General features: G+C 40.3%; 1 protein-coding gene across 1 annotated transcript in view; it reads left to right on the top strand.

Moving 5' to 3' along the window:
- kcnj6 (potassium inwardly rectifying channel subfamily J member 6) overlaps positions 1-26,689 on the top strand; it is a 65,591-nt gene that overhangs the window by 16,227 nt on the left and 22,675 nt on the right. The window contains exon 2 of the mRNA XM_010870859.3: positions 20,870-21,797. Within this exon, the coding sequence (XP_010869161.1) occupies positions 20,894-21,797 (904 nt within the window). The 5' untranslated portion in view covers positions 20,870-20,893. The remainder of the gene's footprint in view (positions 1-20,869; positions 21,798-26,689) is intronic.

Below are 26,689 nucleotides of genomic sequence, written 5' to 3'. Positions count from 1 at the left end.
TGTTTGGAGGAAGAAGAAGGATGAGTACAACCCCAAGAACACCATCCCAACCGTGAAGCATGGAGGTGGAAACATCATTCTTTGGGGATGCTTTTCTGCCAAGGGGACAGGATGACTGCACCGTATTGAGGGGAGGATGGATGGGGCCATGTATCGTGAGATCTTGGCCAACAACCTCCTTCCCTCAATAAAAGCATTGAAGATGGGTCATGGCTGGGTCTTCCAGCATGACAACGACCTGAAACACACAGCCAGGGCAACTAAGGAGTGGCTCCGTAAGAAGCATCTCATGGTCCTGGAGTGGCCTAGCCAGTCTCCAGACCTGAACCCAATAGAAAATCTTTGGAGGGAGCTGAAAGTCTGTATTGCCCAGCAACAGCCCCGAAACCTGAAGGATCTGGAGAAGGTCTGTATGGAGGAGTGGGCCAAAATCCCTGCTGCAGTGTGAGCAAACCTGGTCAAGAACTACAGGAAACATATGATCTCTGTAATGGCAAACAGATGTTTCAGTACCAAATATTAAGTTCTGCTTTTCTGATGTATCAAATACTTATGTCATGCAATAAAATGCAAATTAATTACTTAAAAATCATACAATGTGATTTTCTGAATTTTTGTTTTAGATTCCATCACTTACAGTATCCATAATATCATCATTATTTGTATTATATCCTTTGCTAACATCATTGTGGGACCTGTCTTCTGTGTGTCTGTCATAATGAATCAGGCTGTCTGTCACTCAACATCTCAACTATTAGACAGCCCTCTGACCTTCTCTCTGAAGCTCTCTTACTCACTCCAATTTTCATTTTACATCCTCTTGCTGTCCCTTTCATTCACTGTCTCTCTTTATTCATAAAAAAAAATACATTATACACTTTGACTCACTATTTAGCTCATTTATACCAGCCATTCCCTCCCTCTCTTTTAGAGCTCAACATGTCCCCAATGTCCCCATTTCCTCCACCAAGGTGCTTGTCTCGGTATCCATCATCCCCCTGTTCCAAGCACAGTAATGATCTGGGCCTTCAACTGTGTGAACTCAGACATTTTCTCTTTTTACCCATAGCAGACAGAATCACCACTATCTTTCCCTGCCTGCCTGTCTGTCTGTCTGGGTAATTATCAGTAGGTAGCCTGAGAAGAGATATGGTTTCTCACTACTTATCAGAGGGATTCACTAGGCGTTAGTCCAGAGTGCTAGTGGTTACTGTCTGTGTTATTTCCCATTTGTAACCAGGCTAAGGGTTGTTCCATGGGCTTGGTGAAGTCTCACTTCACATTTGATTAAATGGGAATGGGATGTGTGTGTGTGTGTTTTCTGATTTCTGCATTATTTCCAGCATATCCATTTATTTGTCAAAGTGGTTTAACATCGAAAAACAAAAATGTTGTCTTTCTGTCTTGTATGGAATCACAGGAATGGCAAATGTCAGTTATTTGATTAGTAAATTATTTAAAAGGATAGTGGTTTATAAAAAAAGGTTTATTTTGCCTACTACATCCCTGTTTTCAGAAATGTTGGAACGCTTCATAAAATGTAAATAAAAAGAGAATATAATGATGTGCAAATTATTTAAACCCTAGAAATGAGTACAAAGACAACATATCAAATGTTGAAACAGAAACATTTTATTGTTTCTTGAAAAAGATATGCCTACTTTGAAATTGATACCAGCAACATGTTTCAAAAACGTTGGGCAGAGGCAACAAAAGACAAAAGTTGTGTAATGCTAAAAAACTAAACCTGGTGGAATACCACACAACTATTAATATTGGCAACAGGTTAGTAACATGATTGGGTATTAAAAGGTCATTCCAGACAGGATGGGTCTGTCAGAAGTGAGGATGGAGCGGGGTTCACCACTGTGAAAGACTGAGGGGCAAATAATGCAAGAATTCAAGAATAAAGTTTCTCAATGTAAAATTGCAAAGAATTTGGGGATCTCATCTACAGCACATAATATAATTAAAAGTTTTAGAGAATCCAGAGTAATCTCTGTATGCAAGGGACAAGCACGAAAAACAATATTGGATGGCTGTGATCTTCGGCCCCTCAAGCGACACTGAATTAAAAACACAGAACTCTGTAGTGGAAATCACGGCATGGGGTCAGGAACACTTCTGAAAACCATTGTCTGTAAACACAGTACATCACTGCATCCACAAATCCAAGTTGAAACTTTATCATACAAAGAAGAAACCATGTATAAACAAGACCCAGAACCGCTGCCGTCTTCTCTGGGCCGAGCTCATTTAAGATGGACTGAGGTGAAGTGGAAAACTAAAGAGGAGAGGGACCATCTGTGTTCTTACCAGTGCACAGTTCAAAAGCTAGCATCTGGTATGGAGGTTGTAATTACCAACATCAGAATTTGTAAATCCAAGAAATTCTTCATCCTCACCTTTCTTTTAATCGGCTATTGGCGTGATCTTTTCCTGGGTAACCAGGTAACGCCTTAACAAAACAAATTACATGTCCCGCTCCTGATTGTTCTCATTTGGATACTGTGAGAAGATCGCTTATGGAACAGACACCATCTTCCAAACCTGGGGAGTAGTTCTACAAAGCACCGGATTCGTTTGGGAAATTCCCTGCCAGACAGGCACCCTTGCTTGTCTGGCACCGCAATTACAGAAACATTTAATAAAAAAATGGCGACCGACCTCAACTAAACTAAACAGTGAATGAATTAACTAAAGGATTCAGCAGATGACAAAGCAAAACAAGCTAAACTTGGAGTCAATCCTGATGGACCTAACCATGTTCAACACTACGCCATTGCTGAAATCAAGTTCCCTTCCCATTCGAAACAGCAACAGCAACAGCACAACCCAAAACTCAAACATTAAATCTGAAAAAAAATCACCAAAATGGCTGCTGGGCTTGGAGGAGGGATCTCTTTAATTTATAGGATCTACGGCTCTGGTCAACCAGGAAATGAGAGTTATAGGAGTCCGTGTAGTCACCCGGCCTCAGCCACCAGATATTCTGTCCTGGACATGGATTTGTGTGATGCGCCCGATATGTTCCCTCCACTGTTACCTTCAGGCCCGACCTCTCAACCTGTGTCAGGATGTTCAACGGAACCAACAACAGGTGCATATCTTGTTCATAAACAAATTTAGAAAAAAATATTTACACATCAATATCCCCCTAGGAAGATAGTACAAAACACACAATGAATTTATCCTACGCCTCTTTTCCTCGTGACTCCTTTCTTGCTTAAATATGGGTTTCCCTTGTGTCTCTTGAAGGACTTTTGCCTCATCAGTCGACTTCTCCGTCTCTTAACCCTGTACTCCACACATTATGTTCTCTTCAATTCCCATCATTTACTTCTCCGTAACCACCCCTTTTCCATTACCCACTTCCCGCACTAATTACATGTTTTTGGCTTTATATCGTGGGAGTGATAGTGTGGCACCTCATACTGTGAAGAAGCTATCCATCACACTGTACACGTCTCTTCTGTAAGCCATCACAGGGTGCATTAGCGCACATGGTGTGGGTGACTTGCACATCTATGAAGGCACCATTAATGCTAAACAATATATACAGGTATTGGAGCAACATATACTGCCATCCAGGTGACGTTTATGTTCAGGGAAGGCCTTGCTTATTTCAGCAAGACAATGCCAAACCACATTCTGTATGTATTACAACAGCATGGCTCCGTAGTAAAAGAGTCTGAGTGCTAAACTGGCTTGTCTGCAGTCCAGACCTGTCACCCATTGAAAACATTTAGACCATTATGAAACGAAAATTATGACAAAGGAGACCCCGAATTGTTGAGCAGCTAAAATCCTATATCAAGCAAGAAAGAGAATACATTTCACTTTCAAAACTACAGCAGTTGGTCTCCTCAGTTCCCAAATGCATACAGATTATTGTTAAAAAAAAGAGGTGGTACAACACAGTGGTACTGTAAACATGGCCCCGTTCCAACTTTTTTGAAACGTGTTGCTGGCATGAAATTTAAAATGGTATGTATTTTTCCAAAAACACCAAATAATTGAAAATCGTGGCTATGGGAATTAATTATTGAGATCTGTTTCTACCAATCTACTGTACAATGCTTAGTCTTTTTAAACATGGTTACCATATTAAGTGGAAAGTTGACAATTAATTAATTTGTATTTTTACTGGTTACCACATGTTTATATTAGCTGCAAAAATAAAACTGCAAAAATATAGAATTTGCTTGTCAAAAGGAAATTATCAATAGAAATTGTAATGGTAAATGTGTTTTAATGTCATTGTTTGTTGGTATGTTATGTATGAAAGGTAAAAGCAAAAGTGTTGCCTACCAAAGAGCTCTGTTGTACTTAATGTATAGGCGCATTACTAGCAGTGGCACCAAGCAAACAAAAAGCGAATGAGCGTATTTCTGTGTTGGCTCATAATTACTATAGACAGGCACAGAACACCACATTGTTTGCCATTTATTTGATAGGCATTATCTGCATTTGTTATGAATTCTGGAACTTTAATTCTGGAACTTAAGAATGACCAAAATTCTAATCTGCTCATTCAAGTTTGTATCGAGGAGATGACACAAATGTATCATTGCTAACATGACTAATTTGTTCATTAAGTAGTAATGTTGAAATGCCCCTTAATACTAAACCAAATCAAGTTCTGATCTTTATTTAAGGCAGGACCCCACCAAGTCACACTTTAATTATGTTTGAATAATCTGCAACTGTTTAGATGCACCAGATTTGTTTACTTTAACCAGGTTATGGGATGAAAACGTGAGGGTATTTTTCTGTGTTATTTGTTTAATTAAGTTACATTCATCTGTCAACAGTGTTTGAATGAAAAAATACATTTCAGGTGTACTTATGTTGACATCTAGGCAGACAAGAAATCAAAAGTATAACTTAACACCATGTATTATCTTCACTGTGGCTTGATGTCATGGAATAAGAGGAGATCTTCATTCATTTTTTAATGAAAGTGAGAGAGAAGCCAAAAGATAAAATTTCACAAGGAAAATCCTAAACATGCGGATTTTAGTCTTGACAACTTGAAACAGATTGAGAGAAAGGGGAAGAGTTGACTTGACAAGTCAGGAATGAAATGGGCAACCAGCCCGGTAAGCTCAATCCCTGGCAATTTGGGTCATGTGACTTGATATGATATGACGTATATACTGACAGACAGTATACCTTCAAACACTCTTTTTCATTAACAGGTTGTCAAAGGCCATCAGTGTCACCCAGTTGGTGGTATGAGGTCCATGCCATGCAATGTGTGTATGTGTGTGTGTTGAGATGTCTGCACTTGGTTTGCGCATAGAATCCCACTGATGGCTTTTTCACTTCCTTTAGTAACTGTCAGGGTTATCTAGGGGCTCTCGTTTTTATTCATTTAAAGGGTTGAGAGAGCTCTTACATCATAAACACACATGTACATATACATATCTACTGTAGGCTCTAATGATACACACACATTTCCTGGAAGTTGTTTCATCAAATTCAGCACAGGGACGAAGGGGCCACCTGAGACCTACAGGATACCTAGTCTGTCTGCAGCTAATTATCCGACATCCTCCATTTTACATTCACGCTCGCTTTCACATGGCTCCCCATTAGAAAGAAATGAGCTACTCAGAAACAGGATTTGTTCGCTCGCTGTCAACCTCATGTCATATTAAGGCATACAATTAATTAAATACTCTATGACTGCACATACCTGATAGAAGAATCCATTGATACAGTTTATACAAGTATAATTATTACAATGTAAATGTAAATTGTATTTTCAAACTTATATAAATTGTATTTTCAAACTTAATTATTAATCAGGCCTTGTTTTTAGTTAGACCATTTACTGTGGAAATATTCACAGCATTGTACATACAATGTCTTGGCATTTGGTTCTGCTCATCTTGGGTAACTCATGGCCATTGCATGATCATGTATACAATACTACTAACAATAACATCACTGTAATTTTATTAATGGCAGTCCCCATAGGCAGTGAGTAATGACCACTCAAGTTTCCTGTCTGCAAATGTATGACTATGTAATACTCTTGTTACCTATTTTAATACTCTGTTAATACTGTACTATAGTGGATATAAAAAGTATACACACCCCTGTTAAAATGCCAGGTTTGTGCTCACCCTTAAACTAATTATTTGTTGAAGCACCTTTTGATTTTATTACTGCACTCAGTCTTTTTGGGTAGGAGTCTATTAGCATGGTAAACCTTGACATGGGAATATTTGCCCACTCTTCTTTGCAAAAGCGCTCCAAATCTGTCAGATTGCGAGGATATCTCCTGTGCACAGCCCTCTTCAGATCACCCCACAGATGTTCAATTGGATTCAGGTCTGGGCTCTGGCTTGGCCATTCCAAAACATTAATCTTCTTCTGGTGGAGCCATGCTTTTGTGGATTTGGATGTGTGCTTTGGGTCATTGTCGAACTGAAAGGTGAACCTCATCTTCAGCTTTCTAGTGGACACCTGAAGGTTTTGTGCCAAAATTGCCTGGTATTTGGAACTGTTCATACTTCCCTCCACCCTGACTAAGGCCCCAGTTCCAGCTGAAGAAAAACAGCCCCAAAGCATGATGCTGCCACCATCATGCTTCACTGTGGGTATGGTGTTCTTTGGGTGATGATTGTTTTTGTGCCAAACATACCTTTTGGAATAATGGCCAAAACGTTCAACCTTGGTTTCATCAGACCATAACACATTTTCCCACATGCTTTTGGGGGACTTGATGTTTGTGCCATATTTTCTCCACTTGATGATGACTGTCTTCACTATGTTCCATGGTATAGCTAATGCTTTGGAAATTATTTTGGACCCTTGTCCTGACTAATATCTTTCAACAATGAGATCCCTCTGATGCTTTGGAAGCTCTCTGCGGACAGCTGAACTTTATTTGTGATTCTTCAGAGTCACTTTAAATGATGGCAGGTGTGTAATGACTTCTATTTATGTGTTTGAATGTGATTGGTTAATTCTGAACACAGCCACATCCGCAGTTATATGAGGGTTTGCACACTTATGCAACCAGGTTATTGTAAGGTTTTTATTTAGAATTTTTCCCCCTCAAAGATTTATGTTTGTTTTTAAATTGAATTTTCAATTTTCACATTAAAAGTGGAAAAAGTTCTGACATGATTTATCTTTGTCTCATTCTTTTACATCACAAGAACCCGGCATTTTAACAGGGGTGTGTAGACTTTTTATATCCACTGTATTTAGTGTAATAAAAGTACAACTTTAGTTATTCCAAAATAATAAACATACATTTTTGTCTAGGAGAACTGATCTAGTGGGTGTGAAAATTACAGTCACAAACAAAGAATCAACAGAACGGGCAAGATCTTGCCCCATTGAAAAACAATCGAAGCTATAGAGATGTTTAGTCAGTCACTTGAATGCTTAACATCAGTCTTTGCTGTGTCTTTTTAAATGAGATCAGATACTCTGCCCTAACAGTGACTGCTGTGAATTTTACAGTCGAGAAGCCACACAATTGAATGCTCTGTCATCCATAGTTTTCATTCTGCTATTGGGGCTGCCGAAGGGAGATGAACCTGGAGGAGCAAATGGTGCATGTGTGGCAAGATGCTAGGATGAGTTTTGTTAGATAATTAGGTACAGTGTTGTTGATAGATGGTAGGATGAGTTTTGTCAGATACTTAGGTACAGTGTTAGGGTTAAGGTTAGGGTTGGTGTGAACCAGGATTATAATGTCAATATGTGAGCATATGAGGAGCCAATGGAGCAGCACTGGAGTGGCTAAGGTGGGTGATGGATTAAAGCATAGACAGGAGTAATTATAAAACTTTGGAAATGGAAGGTATTTTGCCTACTGGACACATCGTTCATTGGAAACATAGCTCAGTGTGACCAACTTGTGACTTGGCTGTACAAATAAAGCATTGTATTGGTGCACTGAGGTTATCTAAAAAAAAACATACTATTTTTGTGTGGTTAAAACTATGAATTAGTCAAACAGTGATAGTAATTATCCTCAGGATTCCTGTAACAGTGGCATGAGCAAGACTCTTGTTTTGCGACGACCAAAGCTTTGTCTCTCTTTCTTCTGCCCAGATGTTGCTTGCTTCCAGCGCATGCCAAATCCCTTTTCACTGAGAGTGTTGTGGTGCAGCAAGTCACCAAAACTGATCATTAGCCAAATCCAAAAGCAGATTCCTGTGAGAAATGGCTGTTGTAGTGGTTATTTGTTGGCAAGGATGTTGCTAGTGTTGAACCTTCTGCATAGGTTCACATCATTTGTGCCAAGCTAGTGGATCATTAAAGTCAGGTTATAATTACCAGCAAAACAATCAACAAGCATGAGGAAAATTCATTGCTACATATGCAAATACACATTAAATTATGAACATATATGTTGTCTTTGTCTGAGATTACTAACATGAACAGGTTTCAGTTTCCTAATACTTTGGCCTAAACTATGCTTTATTTTTCCCGCGGTCTCAGGGGCCCTGTGAGATTGCAGAGCCAAACTGCATTATACATGTCACAACCTGTACTTGATCTGGAGTTTCTGTAGACATGGAATGATCCAGCTGTAATTACCAAGGTCAATAGTCTCATCATTACTCAGTGTTCCGGGGGCCTTCCTCTGGCAAAGAGACACAGACATAATCGATCTGCCCTGTCTCCAGGCAAATGGCCAACAGAGCAACTAGTCTATAGGAGTTCTGTCTTCACTGACAACTCTACACCTGTCACAGAGAGTATCCTCCACTGCCTGGAAGATTTCAATGTCCCGTGCAAGATTGGCGTAGCAGGAATTCTCAGGGTATCATGGGAAATGTAATATAAGGAGCGGGTCATAGCCAGTTGCACATTTCTGCCTTGGGTAACTCTTCTTTGATCTGACAACACAATGAAGAGTGTGAAAATTAAAACCAGATTCCCATTTGCTCTCTGAACTACCACATGCCCCTTGTTGTATGTAAAGCTTCTCATGACTTTGTTCATTCATATGATTGGCATCCTTGATAAAGATGAGAAAAAAGGCTGTATAAAATAAACTGTTTGAGTGGTCATTTTCCAAAATGTGAAATATTTTGAATCAACCGAAAGGTACATATTCTGGCATTATTAATGTAGTTCCTCCACATCTAAGTGTGAAATGTTAGGCACCTTTGTGCTTCCTCATCTAGCAAGAAGCAGCAGTACTGAGCCTTTTCCTGTCATTTCTATAGTTAGAAAATGTTGAGAATGGGGAACACAAAAAGGGATCACAAGCCTAGATTATGTACTACCCTAATTCAACTCCAGGATTTCAGTGGGATTCGAGTCTGAGGAGACACTGGCATGCACACATTTTGCTGTTTTTCTCAGATGTAAGCCTTCTTCTGAGGGTGAACCCTCTTTTACCCAATAGATCTCCTCCTGCCTGGACAGGTTTTGCTGTGAGTGTCTGTCCTTACTTATTGTAGCTCTTCGCTGGCCTAAGAAGCTGTGATTTCCAGTGTGCATCCGTCTACTAACGGACCCTTGTGGCGTCTGCCATGCCGACAGGATGTGTTGTCCCAGGTCAACAGTCATGAAGTGCCACTCAGGTACTGAGAGTTAGGCCGAAGGCTCTTGCCACTGAACAGGCCATACTCTGAGGTCATGGCTTGCCTGTGAGCCAGCTATAGTTAGCTTCCGGATTTTTTCTGCACCTTTAACCTCGAGTGATGGATCTATGGGTTCATGGACCATCCTCTCAGGTGACGCTAGATCCTGGACTCTGCTTCAGGTAGCCAAAACAGTCGTGCCACCAGAACGTTTTCCCCGGCCCAGCTTACACCTTGAGAGTTGGACCTGAGGGTCTGGCCCCTGAGAGGTCTAAACGCTCACAGGTGCCTGCCTTCCAATGTCAGTGACACAATTCAAGCTGACTTGTGTGTCTATCAATGGCAGGCTTTTGATAATTAGTTGAGAGGCAGCAATTCCTCCACTCCAGAACCACTCCAGAACTTGAAGTTATTTTGACTTTTTTGCAGGAGCTTTTGGAAAAGAGAAACTCTTTCACAGTCATGGTTTACCATGCCACTGTTTGACTATCATGCGGGAATTGACAGGGCAACGCCTGGCTCACACCCTCTAGTGGTTCGTTTCCTGGTTGGTGCGTGGCAGCCTATGCCAGCTGTCAGGCCTTTTATCCACTTGGTGCCTGCAGATACGGTGCCAGGTAAGATTCTGGCTCTGGCATCAGGAAAATGCTTCAGTCATATACACATGTTGTCGGACTATTCTTGCTGTATTTTGCTGTCGGTGGTGCCAAGGTGACACATCGCCCTACCCTGACATTTGTTCATTTCAGTGATCTGGAAGATTTCTCCTATAAGGTTAGTTGTATAACCCATCTGTCTCAGTGTGCTGTTACTGTGACTCCCTGGACAATACCGTGGTCATAGAAATGTCCTAATATGTGACTGCACTTGCAAAGAAGATGAAAAGATGATGATTAGGTGGGTGAATAACTTTGCTAGGGGATTGGCAGGCAGGTGTGCTGCTCTAAGGTCAGATATTTCTGGCAGCACGGCAGGTGCTAACAAACGTCTTGCATGTTGTGACCTGCACCTTTGGCCTGGCAGCTTTATAGATGTAGCACAAGGGAGCTATCATAATGTCCTGCAGCAGGAAACGCTACGCAGCTATTTGATTGTATCGCCACATGAAATGGCATGACCTTTTGGAAGAACGATTGCCACTACTTTGGCTTCTTTGAAGCCAAGCTTGAACACAGCCAACCTCAACACTTGCTCTTTTCAATTGAGTAATTATGATCTCAATAGAAATTGGTTGGCGAAACAACCTTCAAAAATATAATTTTATAATATATTATTACAGAGAGAGAGAATCTGAGTTAATGAGCAAAGAAAGTGGTAGGAAATGAGAAAAGTGGTAGGAAAAGGTAGCCAATTGGCATACTTGAGTAAATGTCAAAATACTTTAAAAGTAAAGTCACCCAGAGGAATACTGTTTGCATAAATGTTGTGAGGTTGTTTCATAGAATTGTATCTAAAAATCTAAAATATTGAAACGCTATACATAATGTTTTATACCTCAGTGTAATTTTGCCCAAACTATATTATCACTTTTTCCGTCATGCTTTCACAAGGTACTTTATGAATAAAAGCTTCTTTTTTGGCATCCTCCCATAGAGGCCAGTGTTATGCAGACCTCTTGGTATGGTTGACTGGGGCACTATTACTCCATTCCCAGCCGTTGAACTCTATAGCTGCTTAATGTTATTTGGTACCCTTTTGCTTTATACTTTGTATTACTTTATCTCTAACGTCTGTCATATGCTCTCTGATCTTCATTTTCTCTCCAATTCCTGATTATCTCTAATTATGCTTCGGTGCTGATATTCTCATCCATAAACTACTTTAATTGTTCGTTGGTGGAGGCCAATGGAAAGGTAACTGTGTCCTCATTAGGCTCATTTCTGTCCTCAGTGTCCACTGGAAGCGAACACAGCACAGGTGTCAAATAATTATTCAAGCAATTTACAATAACTGATACTGAGTTTTAAGTTTTAAAGTAAAATATCAAACAGAACCAAATTTCAATATAACATTTCTGATTCAGCAATAAGAGAATATTTCAGGGGCTTGAATGCAAGGCAATGTATATAAAAGAACAGCAAAATCATAATTATTTCATGATAATTTCTTGGTCTGAAAGGTGTCAAACTAGGAACACCTGCAGGTAAGAATGGTGCCTCCTAACATTTTTACAACTTGAATGTCTTGCTCTCCGACGAAGGAATGGATTGAAGGAATGGAAACGAAGCCCTGAGGATCATAGGACTTCTCAAAGCTTCTCTAATAGGGGCATCCTGAAATATATTCATGGACACAGGGGGGTTTTGGAATCAAAAAGGTCGAAAACCACTGCGCTAGACCAAGGATGAGGATGACGAAAAAATGCTTACCATAATGTCCGACAGATCAGAACCATTCTCCAGCACCACAAGAATTCGCAAGCCGAATTACAGAGGCTGGTCTGCAAGTTGCTGAAACAATAGTTTTAAAACAATAGCCTCAAAAATAGGATGACCAAAAAAGTATCAAAAAGAGCCTTTACAGTTCCAGAAAAAGGTACAGTGGAAAGATGAGACAAATGTTATTATGTACAGGTGCATCTCAAAAAAAGGAAAATATGCAAAAAAGGAACTGGCATACCAACTTATCTGCGAAATAAGATGTAGGTAGTATTATGTTTTGGGCATGTTTTGGGCACTGCAACTAGCTCTTTGTCTTCATTAATGAAGAAATTGTTGAACGCAGCAGAATAAGGAATTTTGAAGTGTACAGAAGCATTTTGTCTGCTCAGATACTACAAAACTCATCAAAACTCACTTCACCTTGCAGCAAGAAAATAACCTAAAAATACTGCTAAAACCACCATTGAGTTTTCCAGGGACAAAAAGGGGAGTGATCTTGACTTGCCAAGTCCATCATCCAACTTGAATCCAGTAAGCATTAGTTTCACTTGCTTAAGACAGACGGTACAAATGCCCCAAAACAAACAGGCCCTGAACATAGCTGTAGTACAGATCTCGCAGAGCATTAACAGGAATCATACCCAATGTCTATTCACACAGTTCATGTAGTCATCAAATGTGAAGGAGTACAGAGACAAAAAAAACGTGTGTTACTGTCTAAATGCTTACAGTATGGACTGCACTGTATATTATTCAAGATCTACAGGAGTTTCAAAAATTCTAACTGAAATTTGTTACACAAAGCTATATGTGCTGATGCTAGCTAGATATGATCTGGTGGTCTCCCTTTAATTAGTTTCATTAATGCCTTTGAGAATAGATTGAATAGAATTCTCCATTACATATCAGAACAGAAAATAATATTCAAATCAATAATATGATATCTAGTTTCAGTACTGGGAAAACACCTTGATTTTAAAGTTATGGTTATGATGTTTATTTATGATGGAAATGTGATACTTTACCGTTCTGCATGAAAAGCATTATTGATAATACACCGATCAGCCATAACATTATGACCACTGACAGGTGATGTAAATAACACAGATAATCTCGTTATCATGGCACCTGTCGGTGGGATATATTAGGCAGCAAGTGAATATTCTGTCCTCAAAGCTGATGTGTTAGAAGCAGGAAAAATGGGCAAACGTAAGGATCTGAGCGCCTTTGACAAGCGACAAATTGTGAGGGCTAGACGACTGGGTCACAAAATCTCCAAAACTGCAGCCCTTGTGTGGTATTCCTGGTCTGCAGTGGTCAGTACCTATTAAAAGTGGTACTAGAAAGGAAAAGCGGTGAACTGGCGACAGGGTCATGGGTGGCAAAGGCTCAGTGATGCATGTGGGGAGTGAATGCTGGCCTGTGTGGTCCAATCCAACAGACGAGCTACTGTAGCTCAAATTGCTGAAAAAGTTAATGCTGGTACTGATAGAAAGGTGTCAGAACACACACATCACAGTTTGTTGCATATGGGGCTGCGTAGCGGCAGACCAGTCAGGGTGCCCCTGTCCACTGCTGATAGCGCCTACAATGGGCACATGACCATCAGAACTGGACCACGGAGCAATGGAAGAAGGTGGCCTGGTCTGATGAATTACATTTCCTTTTACATCACGTGGATGGCTGGGTGCGTTTGCGTCGCTTACCTGGAGAACAATTGGCACCAAGATCCACTATGGGAAGAAGGCAAGCCGGCAGAGGCAGTGTGATGCTTTGGGCAATGTTCGGCTGGGAAACATTGGGTCCTGTCATTCATGTGGATGTTTCTTTGAAACGTACCACCTACCTAAGCATTGTTGAAGACCATGTGCACCCTTTCATGGCAACGGCATTCCCTGATGGCATTGGCCTCTTTCAGCAGTATAATGCGCCCTGCCACAAAGCAAACATTTTTCAGGAATGGTTTGAGGAACATAACAAGTTCAAGGCGTTGACTTGGCCTTCAAATTCCCCATATCTCAATCCAATTCAATCAATCCAATTTATTTATAAAGCCCTTTTTACAACAGCAGTTGTCACAAAGTGCTTTACAGAGACACCTGGCCTTAAACCCAAAGGAGCAAACAACTGTAGTGTTGGATTTCAGTGGCTAGGAAAAACTCCCTAAGAAGGCCAGATTTTAGGAAGAAACCTAGAGAGGACCCAGGCTCAGAGGGGTGACCAGTCCACTTCTGGCTGTGCCGGGTGAGATATTAAGAGTCCAATTAAAATAATAAATACATTTCTCTGGGCTAAATCCAGAGTCTATTTGATTCTAGACTAGGTCAAAAGTATGACCAGGTGGACAAGGACAGGGACAGCAACGGGCCCCCCAAACCAGGTACTCCGCAGGTGTGGACCAATTGAGCATCTGTGGGATGTGGTGGACAAACAGGTACAATCCATGGAGGCCCCCCCTCACAACTTGCAGGACTTAATGGATCTGATGCTAACATCTTGGTGTCAGATACCACATCACACTTTCAGAGGTCTAGTGGAGTCCATGCCTCGACGGGTCAGGGTAGTTTTGGCGGCAAAAGGGGGACCTACACACATTTAGGCAGGTGGTCATAATGTTATGGCTGATCGGTGTATATGAAAGACCATTTAGTAACCATTACTTTAGAATCCTAACAAAGTGCACATGTATTTTTTCTGTAAGATTAAAAGCTTAAAAGTTTAAAAGCTGCAGGCAGGGTGGAAGTTTCACAACATTAAAATCCTATCACAAAATATTTGGCAGTGTTCTGTATATTCCTGTTGATTTCTTTTTTATCATTACAGGCTAATTTGCAACTGCTGTCTTTTGAACAAATGGAGAGGTGCGAGAGCTGGTTGCTTTTGGTGACTTTCTGGTGGTGTTTGACGTCATAGAGTACCACAAAGGTCTACAAACACCCCCAATCACAGAAAGCCTTGCTGCTGCACATGTCTCAATTGCAGGAGTTGGAGGACGCTCCTTGAACAACCCACAACTGCTTCTACTTTAAAAGCAGCGATCAGGGGTACGATATAAGAGCATTTCAAACTCATTGAATACTCCCCAGAGTACAGTAAAGTACATTAATAAGAAATGGAGAGAATATGGCATAACTGTGAATGTGTCCTGATGAATCAGATTTTCTGTGTGAGAAGAGCACTAGTCAAAGTGGCCACCAAGAGTCTTATGGCAACTCTATGTTACACCATGACTGTGCATACTGAAACAATAGCCTGATTGCTTCACAAAAGTCGTCTTTATAGCAAAATGAAAATGACTCACATCAAATCACAGCTAGAGATTGCAAGAAAGAATGTGGGTGCTTTTTGGCCTCTACACATAGTACTATATATGACAGAAGCCTAACCCCGCACATCATCCTAAGAACACTAATCTTACCTTGAGGCAGGATGTTGATGTGGGGATACTTCTTTGCGTCAGTTCCTGTGAAGATGAGAGGATAAAATGTATGCAAAAAAGTACAGACAAATCCTGCAAGAGACCTGGGACTTGGCAGAAGATTTATCTTCCAGCAGGACAGTGACCTAAAACATACAGCCAAAGCCAGACTGGAGTGGTTTAAAAACAAAAAGGTCAATGTCCTCGAGTGGCCCAGTCAAAGGCCGAATATATGGAGAGAGTTGAAAATTGCTGTACACCCAAGCTCCCCATCCAACTTGACAGAGCTTGAGCAATTTTGCAAAGAAGAATTGACAGTCATTTCTGTGTCTAGATGTGCAATGCTGGTAGACAATGCTCTAATTGCTGCCAGATGTATCTAACAAATGTTGACTAAAGGGGTGAATACTTATGCAATCAATTAGTGTCTGTTTTTGTATTCATAATTAATTTGGAAAAACATTTAGATAAAATGTGGCAAAAACTGTGAGTTTGATTTCATGCTGTAACACAAAAGATGTTAGGAGTTAGGATGTGGAGTCCAAATCCAAGGGGGCTGAATACTTTTGAGAGCTTCTGTTTGTATATGATTTTGTTTAATCATATTTTACTGCTGCTGGTTTTTGTTTTGCCACCACTTACTTCAAGTCATTCCAAAAACAAATGTGATCCTTGCTGAATAGTTGTGCAAGGAATAAGTAAAACATATTAGAATACTCTTGTCCTGACCTTGGCTTGTTGAAACTATCATGGGCTGACAGATGCTGTTATCTGGGCATTTTGTTGGAAAGATATAACCAGGATTTTTTTTTTAGATCACCCGGATATCCTTTTTATAGGGCAAGAGGAGGTCTATTGTATCTATGCCAGTGTTTCTCAACCCTGCTCCTGGGCGCCCCCCTTCCCAGGAGCAGTGTTTCTCACATCTGATTCAAATGATCAGCTCATTATCAAGTCCTTCATGAGCTACATCAGGTATGGGAGAGATCTCAAACAACCTTCAGGGCAGCGGGGCATCCAGGATCAGGCTCGAGAAACACTGATCTATAGTATTGGCATGATTATGTGATTTTAACCTTGCTATTCTAAACAAATACAGAAATAGAGCAGTAAATCATCATGCATCTTCTAAATCAAAAGGAGGTGATTTGGGAAAACGTAGTAGAAGGGCTTCCCACCGCTGCGAATCCTTAGCATAACATAGAACAAACATCCCTTTATTATTTAGATAATCTCTTTATTGGCAACATTACTTTAACACAGTCATCAAGAAGGATCAGCCAATGAAGTCTTTTGTCTGTATGGAAGTCCCCTGGTTTACAGTGATGGCAACCCATAGGCCAGCGTTTGAAATAATAGGCATGGGTGTGAGCAGAAACAGATACTAGCCAATACATGAGCAGGGAAAAACATGGGTTTTTCAGTAAATTAATGTTATGTTTCAGGTTAAACTATTCAAATTGGTTCGATCCATTTAAACTGAAATTCCTTGTCTGTTCAAAGATATCACATGAAACATGGACATTGCAGTGTAGGGTGGCTAATTCACAAAAGTTTGTATAATAAACAAAACAGCTCACAACCTACTGTATGGGACAACCAAACTGTTTATAGTAAACTGTTCACACCACTCTTGTTGGCACAGAGAAAATAATTGCATTTTTAAAGCTATTTTCCAGAATTTTGACACATTGTGCGAGAGGGCAACTTTGATTGCTTGAAAAAAATGTACATTATTTCCTCCAATTCTGCATGTTTTTAATTAATTATGTGTGTTCGCTCATTTGATTACAAGAGTTTGTCCATATTGACTCCAGACTGGGTTTGGATCTCTCTTGCATCTGCCTATTCAGTTAGATGTAGATTTTGGACACAAAGTTCAAATGCTGATATTCACTGATAATATGTAACACTTGAATTGGAAACAGTGAGAGAATTGGTGGAATGGCTTTTTTCAAGAAGATTACCAATAGTTAGCTAGGATATATCAGCAACTTACGGAAGCAATTAATGTATGGTTAAATGCTTTGCTTAAGGTAATCTTTAGCATATTTACACATTTGTCACCTTCACAGCTTGGATTCAAACAAGCAACATTTCCTTTACTGACCCAACCCTCTAAATATTATTTTCTGACTCATACCAGTTGGCTAATGACTAACATTAACAGCAGATCAATAACACGTAAAACACAATGTAATTAGGAAATCTAACCTCACTGTGGTACAGTATGTGCAGTTATTAATCAATTAGATAATGGATCGTTTTAATTATAGATTCATTAAAAATAGAAAAATGACCTTCTACTTGGAAAGGACAGGAAGTGTGGCTGTGCACCTGACCACTGACAGTCACAACAAGGATGACGTAAATTAAGTGTTTCTTGCCAAAACTGGCGGCTGCTTCATTTAATTTGCAATAGTTTGTTTACAACTAATCAGCAGCAAATTCGACAGATGTCTTGAGTCGTGGTAAGCCATCCAACATGGACTCATACAGCAATGTCAGAGAAAGTAAATGTTGCTCTTGTATTTGCACAACCCTAGTTCCGTAAACCACTTGTGATCCTTGCTTGATTTGTGTCCTATGTTTACTGTGAAAAGTCTAAAAATGAAAAAGTCAGATGTGAAAAATCTGTCTAGGAAATACACATTATTATTATAAGAAATTGTCCTTTTGAAAATAGACTAACTACAGTTACAACAGAAGATCCATGTAATGTTTACTGTCAGACCATTTAAAACAACTTGATGGGTCATGCATGGGGAAAAATACATTTTGTGTATTTTGGTAAAATGTATGATACATATCGAACCCAATTGACATCTCTGACAGAGTTATGCTCATAAGTTTGCATACCTTGGCAGAAATTATGATCTTTTGGCATTGATTTTGAAAATATGACGATAACGTCTTTATTGAAGGATAGTTATCATATGAATTCATTTATCATCACATAGTTGTTTGGCTCCTTTTTAAATCATAATGATAACAGAAATCACCCAAATGGCCCTGATCAAAAGTATACATACCCTTGAATGTCTGGCCTTGTTACAGACACACAAGGTGACACATACAGGTTAAAATGGCAATTAAAGGTTAATTTCCCACACCTGTGACTTTTTAAATTGCAATTAGTGTCTGCATATAAATAGTACATGGGTTTGTTAGCTCTCATGTGGATGTACTGTGCATGCCAGATACTGAGCCATGGGGAGCAGAAAAGAACTGTCAAAAAATCTGCGTAACAATGTAATGGAACTTTATAAAGATGGAAAAGGATATAAAAACATATCCAAAGCCTTGCAAATGCCAATCAGTACTGTTCAATCACTTATTAAGAAGTGTAAAATTCAGGGATCTCTTGATACCAAGCCAAGGTCAGGTAGACAAAAAAAAGATTTCAGCCAAAACTGTCAGAAGAATTGTTCGGGACACAAAGAAAACCCACAGGAAACCTCAGGAGAAATACAGGCTGCTCTGGAAAAAGACGGTGTGATTGTTTCAAGGAGCACAATACAATGATACTTGAACAGAAATTAGTGGCCAGAAAGAATCCTTTACTGCGCCAATGCCACAAAAAAGCCAGATTACAATACACCCGACAACACCTTGACACGCCTCACGGGTTCTGGCACACTAATTTGGAGTGACAAGACCAATATAGAGCTTTATGATCACAACCATAAGCGCTATGTTTGGAGAGGGGTCAACAAGGCCTATGGTGAACAGAATACCATCTCCACTGTGAAGCATGGTGGTGGCTCACTGATGTTTTGGGGGTGTGTGAGCTATAAAGGCACGGGGATTCTTGTGAAAATTTATGGCAAGATGAATGCAGCATGTTATCAGAAAATACTGGCAGACAATTTGCATTCTTCTGCATGAAAGCTGCGCACAGGACACTCTTGGACTTTCCAGAAAGACAATGACCCTAAGCACAAGGCCAAGTTGACACTCCAGTGGTTACAGCAGAAAAAGGTGGAGGTTCTGGAGTGGCCATTACAGTCTCCTGACCTTAATATCATTGAGCCACTCTGGGGAGATCTCAAACGTGCGGTTCATGCAAGACGGCCAAAGACTTTGCATGACCTGGAGGCATTTTGCCAAGACGAATGGGCAGCTATACGACCTGCAAGAATTCGGGGCTTCATAGACAACTATTACAAAAGACTGCACGCTGTCATTGATGCTAAAGGGGGCAATACACAGTATTAAGAACTAAGGGTATGCAGACTTTTTACAGGGGTCAATTAATTTTTTTCTTTGTTGCCATGTTTTGTTTTATGATTGTGCCTTTCTGTTATAACCTACAGTTGAATATGAATCCCATAAGAAATAAAAGATGTGTTTTGCCTCCTCACGTTTTCTTTACAAATGGTACATATATTACCAATTCTCCAAGTGTATGCAAACTTTTGGGTACAACTGTATGTATTTTAGGTCAGATATGATCAAACTGGGATACGAGTTGGATTGGCAGGTCTTGGGAGTGTCGGATAAGAATTTTAGAGATACAAATTGGCTATAATTCACGCAATCTGTAAAATATTTATTGTTTTCTTCAAGACCATACCAAATATGTTGAATGATGAAGGGCACACTTGTATGTACTCATCTTCTCAAAGAACAGTTGTTCCGCAGTCATCTCCATTTTACCCAAGCTGGAGCTCTGAGGCACATGACAAATCTGGGCGATGTGAGGTGGGCCTAGTGGAGCTGGACTAATTGAATTACCTGCCTTGTCTGTATGGCTGCCGGCAACCAGTGACACAGGGATTAGTCATGGGCATAGAAGCCTGCACTGCCCCTCACTCTATGAATTAGTACCGTGCTTTTGCTTGCCAAGGCGTATCTGCATTATCTTTCATTGTCTAATCAGATCCATGACAAGCTTATCTAAAATTATTATTGAGGCACATTGGAGTCAAGGACTACATTTTATTTATAAGTTTATTATTATCCTCTCTGTGGATGTGGCAGCAAACCTTTTCCGGTCAGGGGGTGGGGGATTATTTGAGATCGTGGAATCTGGCTTTGTTATTCCCTAGGTGGCTGAAGAACAACCAGGTGAATTAAGGTGAATTACAGTTATCCAATTACTGTACATATTACTGTACACGAAAGTGGGAGGGCTGAGATTTACTAGTTCCATGTTCTGAACTTTACTATGGGAGCTTTTGTCTACAATTTATACATTCTGGCTATTCATCTTTTGAGGGGAATGACTGAATTTGGTTAATACACAAAATAACCTCTGGGGCAAAACTCAATTTGCACTTTAATGAACAGTTAAGTAAGTGGTTCTCAATGGAGAAAAGCTGAATTGTCAACAAAATAACCACATAAAGGGTACCATAGGAAAGAAAAGTACCACAGGAAAATCTATAGCATTTGAGGTAGTGGACCAGGTACTTAGTAATGGACTTGTTGCCTACATTTATATAAGTAGTTGTGCCTCTGTCTTACCTGCCCTTTTTGGTTTGGCTTCTCTCTCCTTGTAGGCTTGACTCCTTCAATAATTCCCAATGGAGCAGGATGTGGAGAGTCCGTCAGTCACTATCCGAAAGCCAAAGCTACCCAAGCAGGCCCGTGAAGACCTGCCCAAGCATATGGTGGACCAGGTGCGGGTAAAGAGGAAGATCCAGAGGTACGTCCGTAAGGACGGCAAATGTAATGTCCACCATGGCAACGTTCAGGAGACCTATCGCTACCTGACCGACATCTTCACCACACTAGTGGACCTGAAGTGGAGGTTCAACCTCTTCATCTTTGTCTTGGTGTACACAGTGACGTGGCTTTTATTCGGCTTCGCATGGTGGCTCATCGCCTATGTTCGTGGTGACCTGGAACACATAGGGGACAGAGACTGGATTCCTTGTGTAGATAACCTCAACGGGTTTGTCTCTGCCTTTCTCTTCTCCATAGAGACGGAGACCACCATTGGATACGGCTATAGGGTTATAACTGACAAGTGCCCCGAGGGGATCCTTTTGCTGTTGATTCAGTCGGTGCTGGGGTCCATAGTAAATGCCTTCATGGTGGGCTGCATGTTTGTTAAGATCTCACAGCCTAAGAAACGGGCAGAGACATTGGTGTTCTCCACCAACGCTGTCATCTCCATGAGGGATGGCCAGCTCTGTCTGATGTTCAGGGTGGGGGACCTCCGTAATTCACACATCGTAGAGGCCTCCATCAGGGCCAAGTTAATCAAGTCCAAGCAGACCAAGGAAGGGGAGTTCATACCCCTCAACCAGACAGACATGAACGTGGGTTATGACACAGGGGACGACAGGCTTTTTCTGGTGTCCCCGCTCATCATCTGCCATGAGATCAACCAGAACAGCCCCTTCTGGGAAATATCCAAGGCCCATCTTGACAAAGAGGACCTAGAGATCGTGGTTATTCTGGAGGGCATGGTGGAGGCTACAGGTAAGCAGCGTTGCCCTTCCACATTGTACTATCCACTTCATACTGTCCCTGTATTTGGTATTTTTGTTGGTTCATAGTTTTTGTATGAATAGTGTTGTCCTACCAATACTATGAAACTATGATACCACTGAATTTTCTAAAGTAATTAAACAGTCATCAATTGCTAGCAGTTCTCAAAATGTAAATAATGTTAAAAGAATAACCTGAGAAATGTAACAGAGTTTCAACATTTCGACACATTGGCATAATTTAACACATTTACGTGGAAGTGGACTTTTCTATCCAACCAAGGCTGTATCTTGGACCCTGGAAATACTGATGTCATGAGTTGCACAACGCCCACCCAGGAAAAGTTAAATTCCATAATTCAAATCTGTACATTTTTGAGGGTTCAGAGAGCTAAAACTAAATATTATAATCATTTTGAAAGTAAACAAAATATTATAATCTCATGACAACCAAACTTTACCTATAATGCTGAATAACAATTTTTTATTTATGCATAGACACTAACTTCTGCTCTTTGATCACTTGAATCAATACAACACGCACCAAAGATAAACACTAATGTTGAAACATTGAATTTGATTTAACATTGAAAAGTTAATCACAATATAGTGTACACAATATCTGTTCTATAAAAATACCCACATTCTCATAATGCTGAAATGCTATGAATATATATGTATCCTGATACTTTTTACATGCAACCCTATTTCCAAAAAAAGGCATAAAATGCTAATAAAAAGAGAATGCAATGATGTGCAAATCATTTATCCCTATATTTAACTGAAAATAGTACAAAGACAACATATCAAATGTTGAAACTGGGAAATGTTATTGTTTTGCCCGTTTTGAATATCATTCTATCCTTGTAATTCACTGAAATACAGTCTATGTAAGTCAAGAGTTCATGGATTGAATCTTAATGTAAATGCAGCTGACGGCAATGCCAAATCAAGCTAGGTCTGTATAGCTTGAATATTACCAAGGTTCCTAATCACCTTTATATTATATAAATAAATGAAATGACAAGTATGTTTTCAATGAAGCCCACTGGGTTCAGTGCGTTAGCAAGCCAGCCAGCTAGCTTAGACTATACAAAAAAATATCACCCAAGTTGAGATGATATCCAGAGGTATATATTTCGCCTGTTGCCAGTGTGTAGATCCATTTACCTGTGATAGTATCTGCAGTGCAGCACTGCCTTATGTGCTGTATTGTGTGCTTAAAAACGCGTTACTGGTGTCATACAGCTGTAGCTGGACTGTAATTCTCACTCCAAATTCAGGGGTCTGATAATTCTTGTAATAACACTGATGCCTGATTTTGCCTAGTTCAGAAAATTGTCCAGTCTGCAAAGTGAGCATCATTGACCCAGGATTGTCTACAGCTACAGTAGATCGCACATCAAAAGTGATGCACCGGTGGTCTTACATTTACCCCCAAAGTACCAACCTAAATGCTATGCTAGAAACAGGGGGGAATATGCAAGTGGATACATTTGATGATGAATCAGACATCAATGGGAACATTGTTTTGAATTCTTCTCATCATCCAACAAAACTTTTTTTCATGGAACACTACAATTAAACAGAGCAACCTTAATTTTACCACAAAATACATTTCCACATCAGCCTGAAAACAACTGCAAAATTGTAAGTATACCCAGACGCAGCCAAAACATGTACCATATACCTCTTACAAAGATGACAATAATGATAAAGATGACAATCAACAATATGTCATGTCATATCACGGTGTACCAATTTGCTGGTACCTTGATTCATTCCCGTGTGTCAAATATAGTTCTCTATTTGTTTTTTAATGATTTCGTTGGGTCTGATCGTGTTGCTGCCCTGGGCCGTATTGGTTTTTGTGTTAGTCAACATTTACAGACGATTTAGGAAGTAGAGCAAAGGGATATTCCAGAAAGCTGGATTAGGAACATTGCGAGCTCTGCAAAATATATACCTATAACAAACCTGAGTTTTCAGCTCCAGAAAGAGAGCCTGATTAGAAACCATAGCAACGAATTCAATGAACAAAATGGCTCTATGGCCTATGAACCTGCACTGTGCACCATGCATTACAAATAACTCGACCTTGATCTTTTCAATCATTCAGAACAATTTAGTTTAGAAAGTTAGCATTTTTCCACATATATCTCAATATCTGGTAAATTCACTGGTCAATTGGACATGACCAGATTGGACATGTATCTGGTCTATTCACTCATCCGATACATGTCTGGTGCAACCCAACGCAGTTTAATTTGTTCAGCCACTTTTCTGAAATATCCTCAGGTCTAGAAGGACTATGCCTAAAAATGAATCTATCTTGTAGGCGTAATAGATATTTTCAGTTTAAAACCACCATCACTGCCCCTGTACTCATAAGGCACACAAACGTGTACATGTTAAAGGGGATCTCCTGAATCACCCAAACATCAAAGCTTTTATACAAAAGGCCACACCCTTGCTTAACAATCATATACACCTGGCACTAGCAAACAAACAAGGGTATGAGATCAATGGTTTCAATCTGTGACACATACCTTAAAATAGATGTTAGCCACAGCTGCTCCCTTCATCCAGCAACCACTCAACTTCAGTATTATTTTCAAGCTTCAGAAAATCTAAGAGGGCTGTGTATTTCTAGCCCTTTTAGCAACAGTACACTGACACTGGAACAATTGCATTAGGGAGCATCCTTACGCAATGAAAATTAACCATAAATGCAGCCAATGTATACTACATTAGATCAAGTGTTTTGTACACTATTTAATTGCTTGCAAACTGTATTGATATAATGTTGTGACAGAATTGAATGACAACAGAAGCAGCCACCTTTTGATTTGTGTGGCAGGGAGAGACACAGGGAACAAGACACAGGGAACAAGACACAGGGAACAAGACACAGGGAACGAGACACAGGGAACAAGACACAGGGAACAAGACACAGGGAACAAGACACAGGGAACAAGATACAGGGAACGAGACACAGGGAACAAGACACAGGGAACAAGACACAGGGAACAAGACACAGGGAATGAGACACAGGGAACAAGACACAGGGAACAAGACACAGGGAACAAGACACAGGGAACAAGATACAGGGAACGAGACACAGGGAACGAGACACAGGGAACGAGACACAGGGAACAAGACACAGGGAACGAGACACAGGGAACGAGACACAGGGAACGAGACACAGGGAACGAGACACAGGGAACAAGACACAGGGAACAAGACACAGGGAACAAGATACAGGGAACGAGACACAGGGAACAAGACACAGGGAACAAGACACAGGGAACAAGACACAGGGAACGAGACACAGGGAACGAGACACAGGGAACGAGACACAGGGAACAAGACACAGGGAACAAGACACAGGGAACAAGACACAGGGTCAGTGTTCCGGGTAGTGAAGGCATGATTGCAACCGGAGCTCCGACACACTGTTCAGTTTTCAAAGCACTACTGATGCCACAGAATTGTGCCGAGCTTGTTTCAAAGTTACAATAGCACTGATTAGTGTTGGTTTCATCAGGTGCTGTTCCTAAGCTTGTTGCAATGAAACAGGTAAATACATTTTAAATCTATTTAGTTTACAGTTTGTAGGTGTCTTTATATGGTGAGCTTAGCTCAATTAGTCTTTATGGGACAAATGGCCAGTTGTTGTGGGGCACAACATAAAGAAAGAACCCGAACTGCCTCTATTTGAGGAAAAACAAGCGCTATGAACTATGGATGGACTCGGCACTATGGATGGGTCTGAGGCTCAAAATGTAAAAATGTGTTAACTGCCACAAAAACAACATATCGCATTTCTGAGGTTGAAATTGTGAAAACAATTGTGGTCAACACACTGTATTCTAAGCCAGGTTAACAAACCCAGGCAAAACATGAATTTTAGTGGCTCAATAGTAATATGACTTATTCAGGCCATGTATGAATATAGGGATATTTTGAATAGGGTTTGGTAGGGTAAAGTATTTGCAATATCGGAGATATTCTTACCAAGAGTTGTTTTGCCTTCGTAAGGGCATCAGTTTGCTTTCACTCAAGTCGGCTGCTTTAAGTCAAATAAATTGACTTAAAGCAGCCGTTACTGGGATACTGGATGGGGTTGAATTACCTAGTGGGGAATGTAATATGCATATAGAGACATTTCATTTAGAGCAGGGTTGCCCAACCCTGTTCCTGGAGATCTGCTGTCCTGTCCTGTAGGTTCCCCTCCAACACTAATATAGCACAAGTAAATGTAACTTTTTATACAGGTAGCACAGGGTTATTTCATTAAGTCAAGTTATTTATTTGCAATGATTTACCATTCGTAAGAGCATGGTTTTGTTACTGACAATAATTTGAGTAATTTCCATTACAGTGGCAAAGACCACATGCATATCGTCCCATTGCACGTTACCTCTGATTTGCATTAGCAGTTAATGGATGATATAGAAGTGAACCAGAATATTTAATCTCTTATAATAATGCATTCATGTTTGCTTATTCCCTCTCCTTGTATTCTTACCCTGGTTTGAGAGGGAGAAAGGCACAAGTCAAAAGGTGATACACTACATTTAATCTACATTCAGCCCTCTCACGATGGCGTTGCCCCAGATGCTTTTGCTGGGTTATCGGCTGCACAATAGGCGTATTGTGGGGGAGATGCAAATAAGAACAGATTTTATTATCATTAGGAAAAGGCAGGTGTGCCCCTGGTTGTGTAACCACATGGACCATTGTAAACATTGTCTGCAGACTCTTCCGCCTCATTACACATGCAGGAAAGAGCGCATAGTCTTCAGTATGGAATATAACTACAAGGTACAGTTCAGACAGGTGTGCACACAGGTAACAGATAGCACACGTCTTTCATTTTAA

This window comes from Esox lucius, chromosome 7 (assembly GCF_011004845.1).
Source record: "Esox lucius isolate fEsoLuc1 chromosome 7, fEsoLuc1.pri, whole genome shotgun sequence".
Taxonomy (NCBI): domain Eukaryota; kingdom Metazoa; phylum Chordata; class Actinopteri; order Esociformes; family Esocidae; genus Esox; species Esox lucius.
The sequence above is the reverse complement of the archived record's forward strand: the minus strand, read 5'-3'. Positions and strand labels throughout refer to the sequence as shown.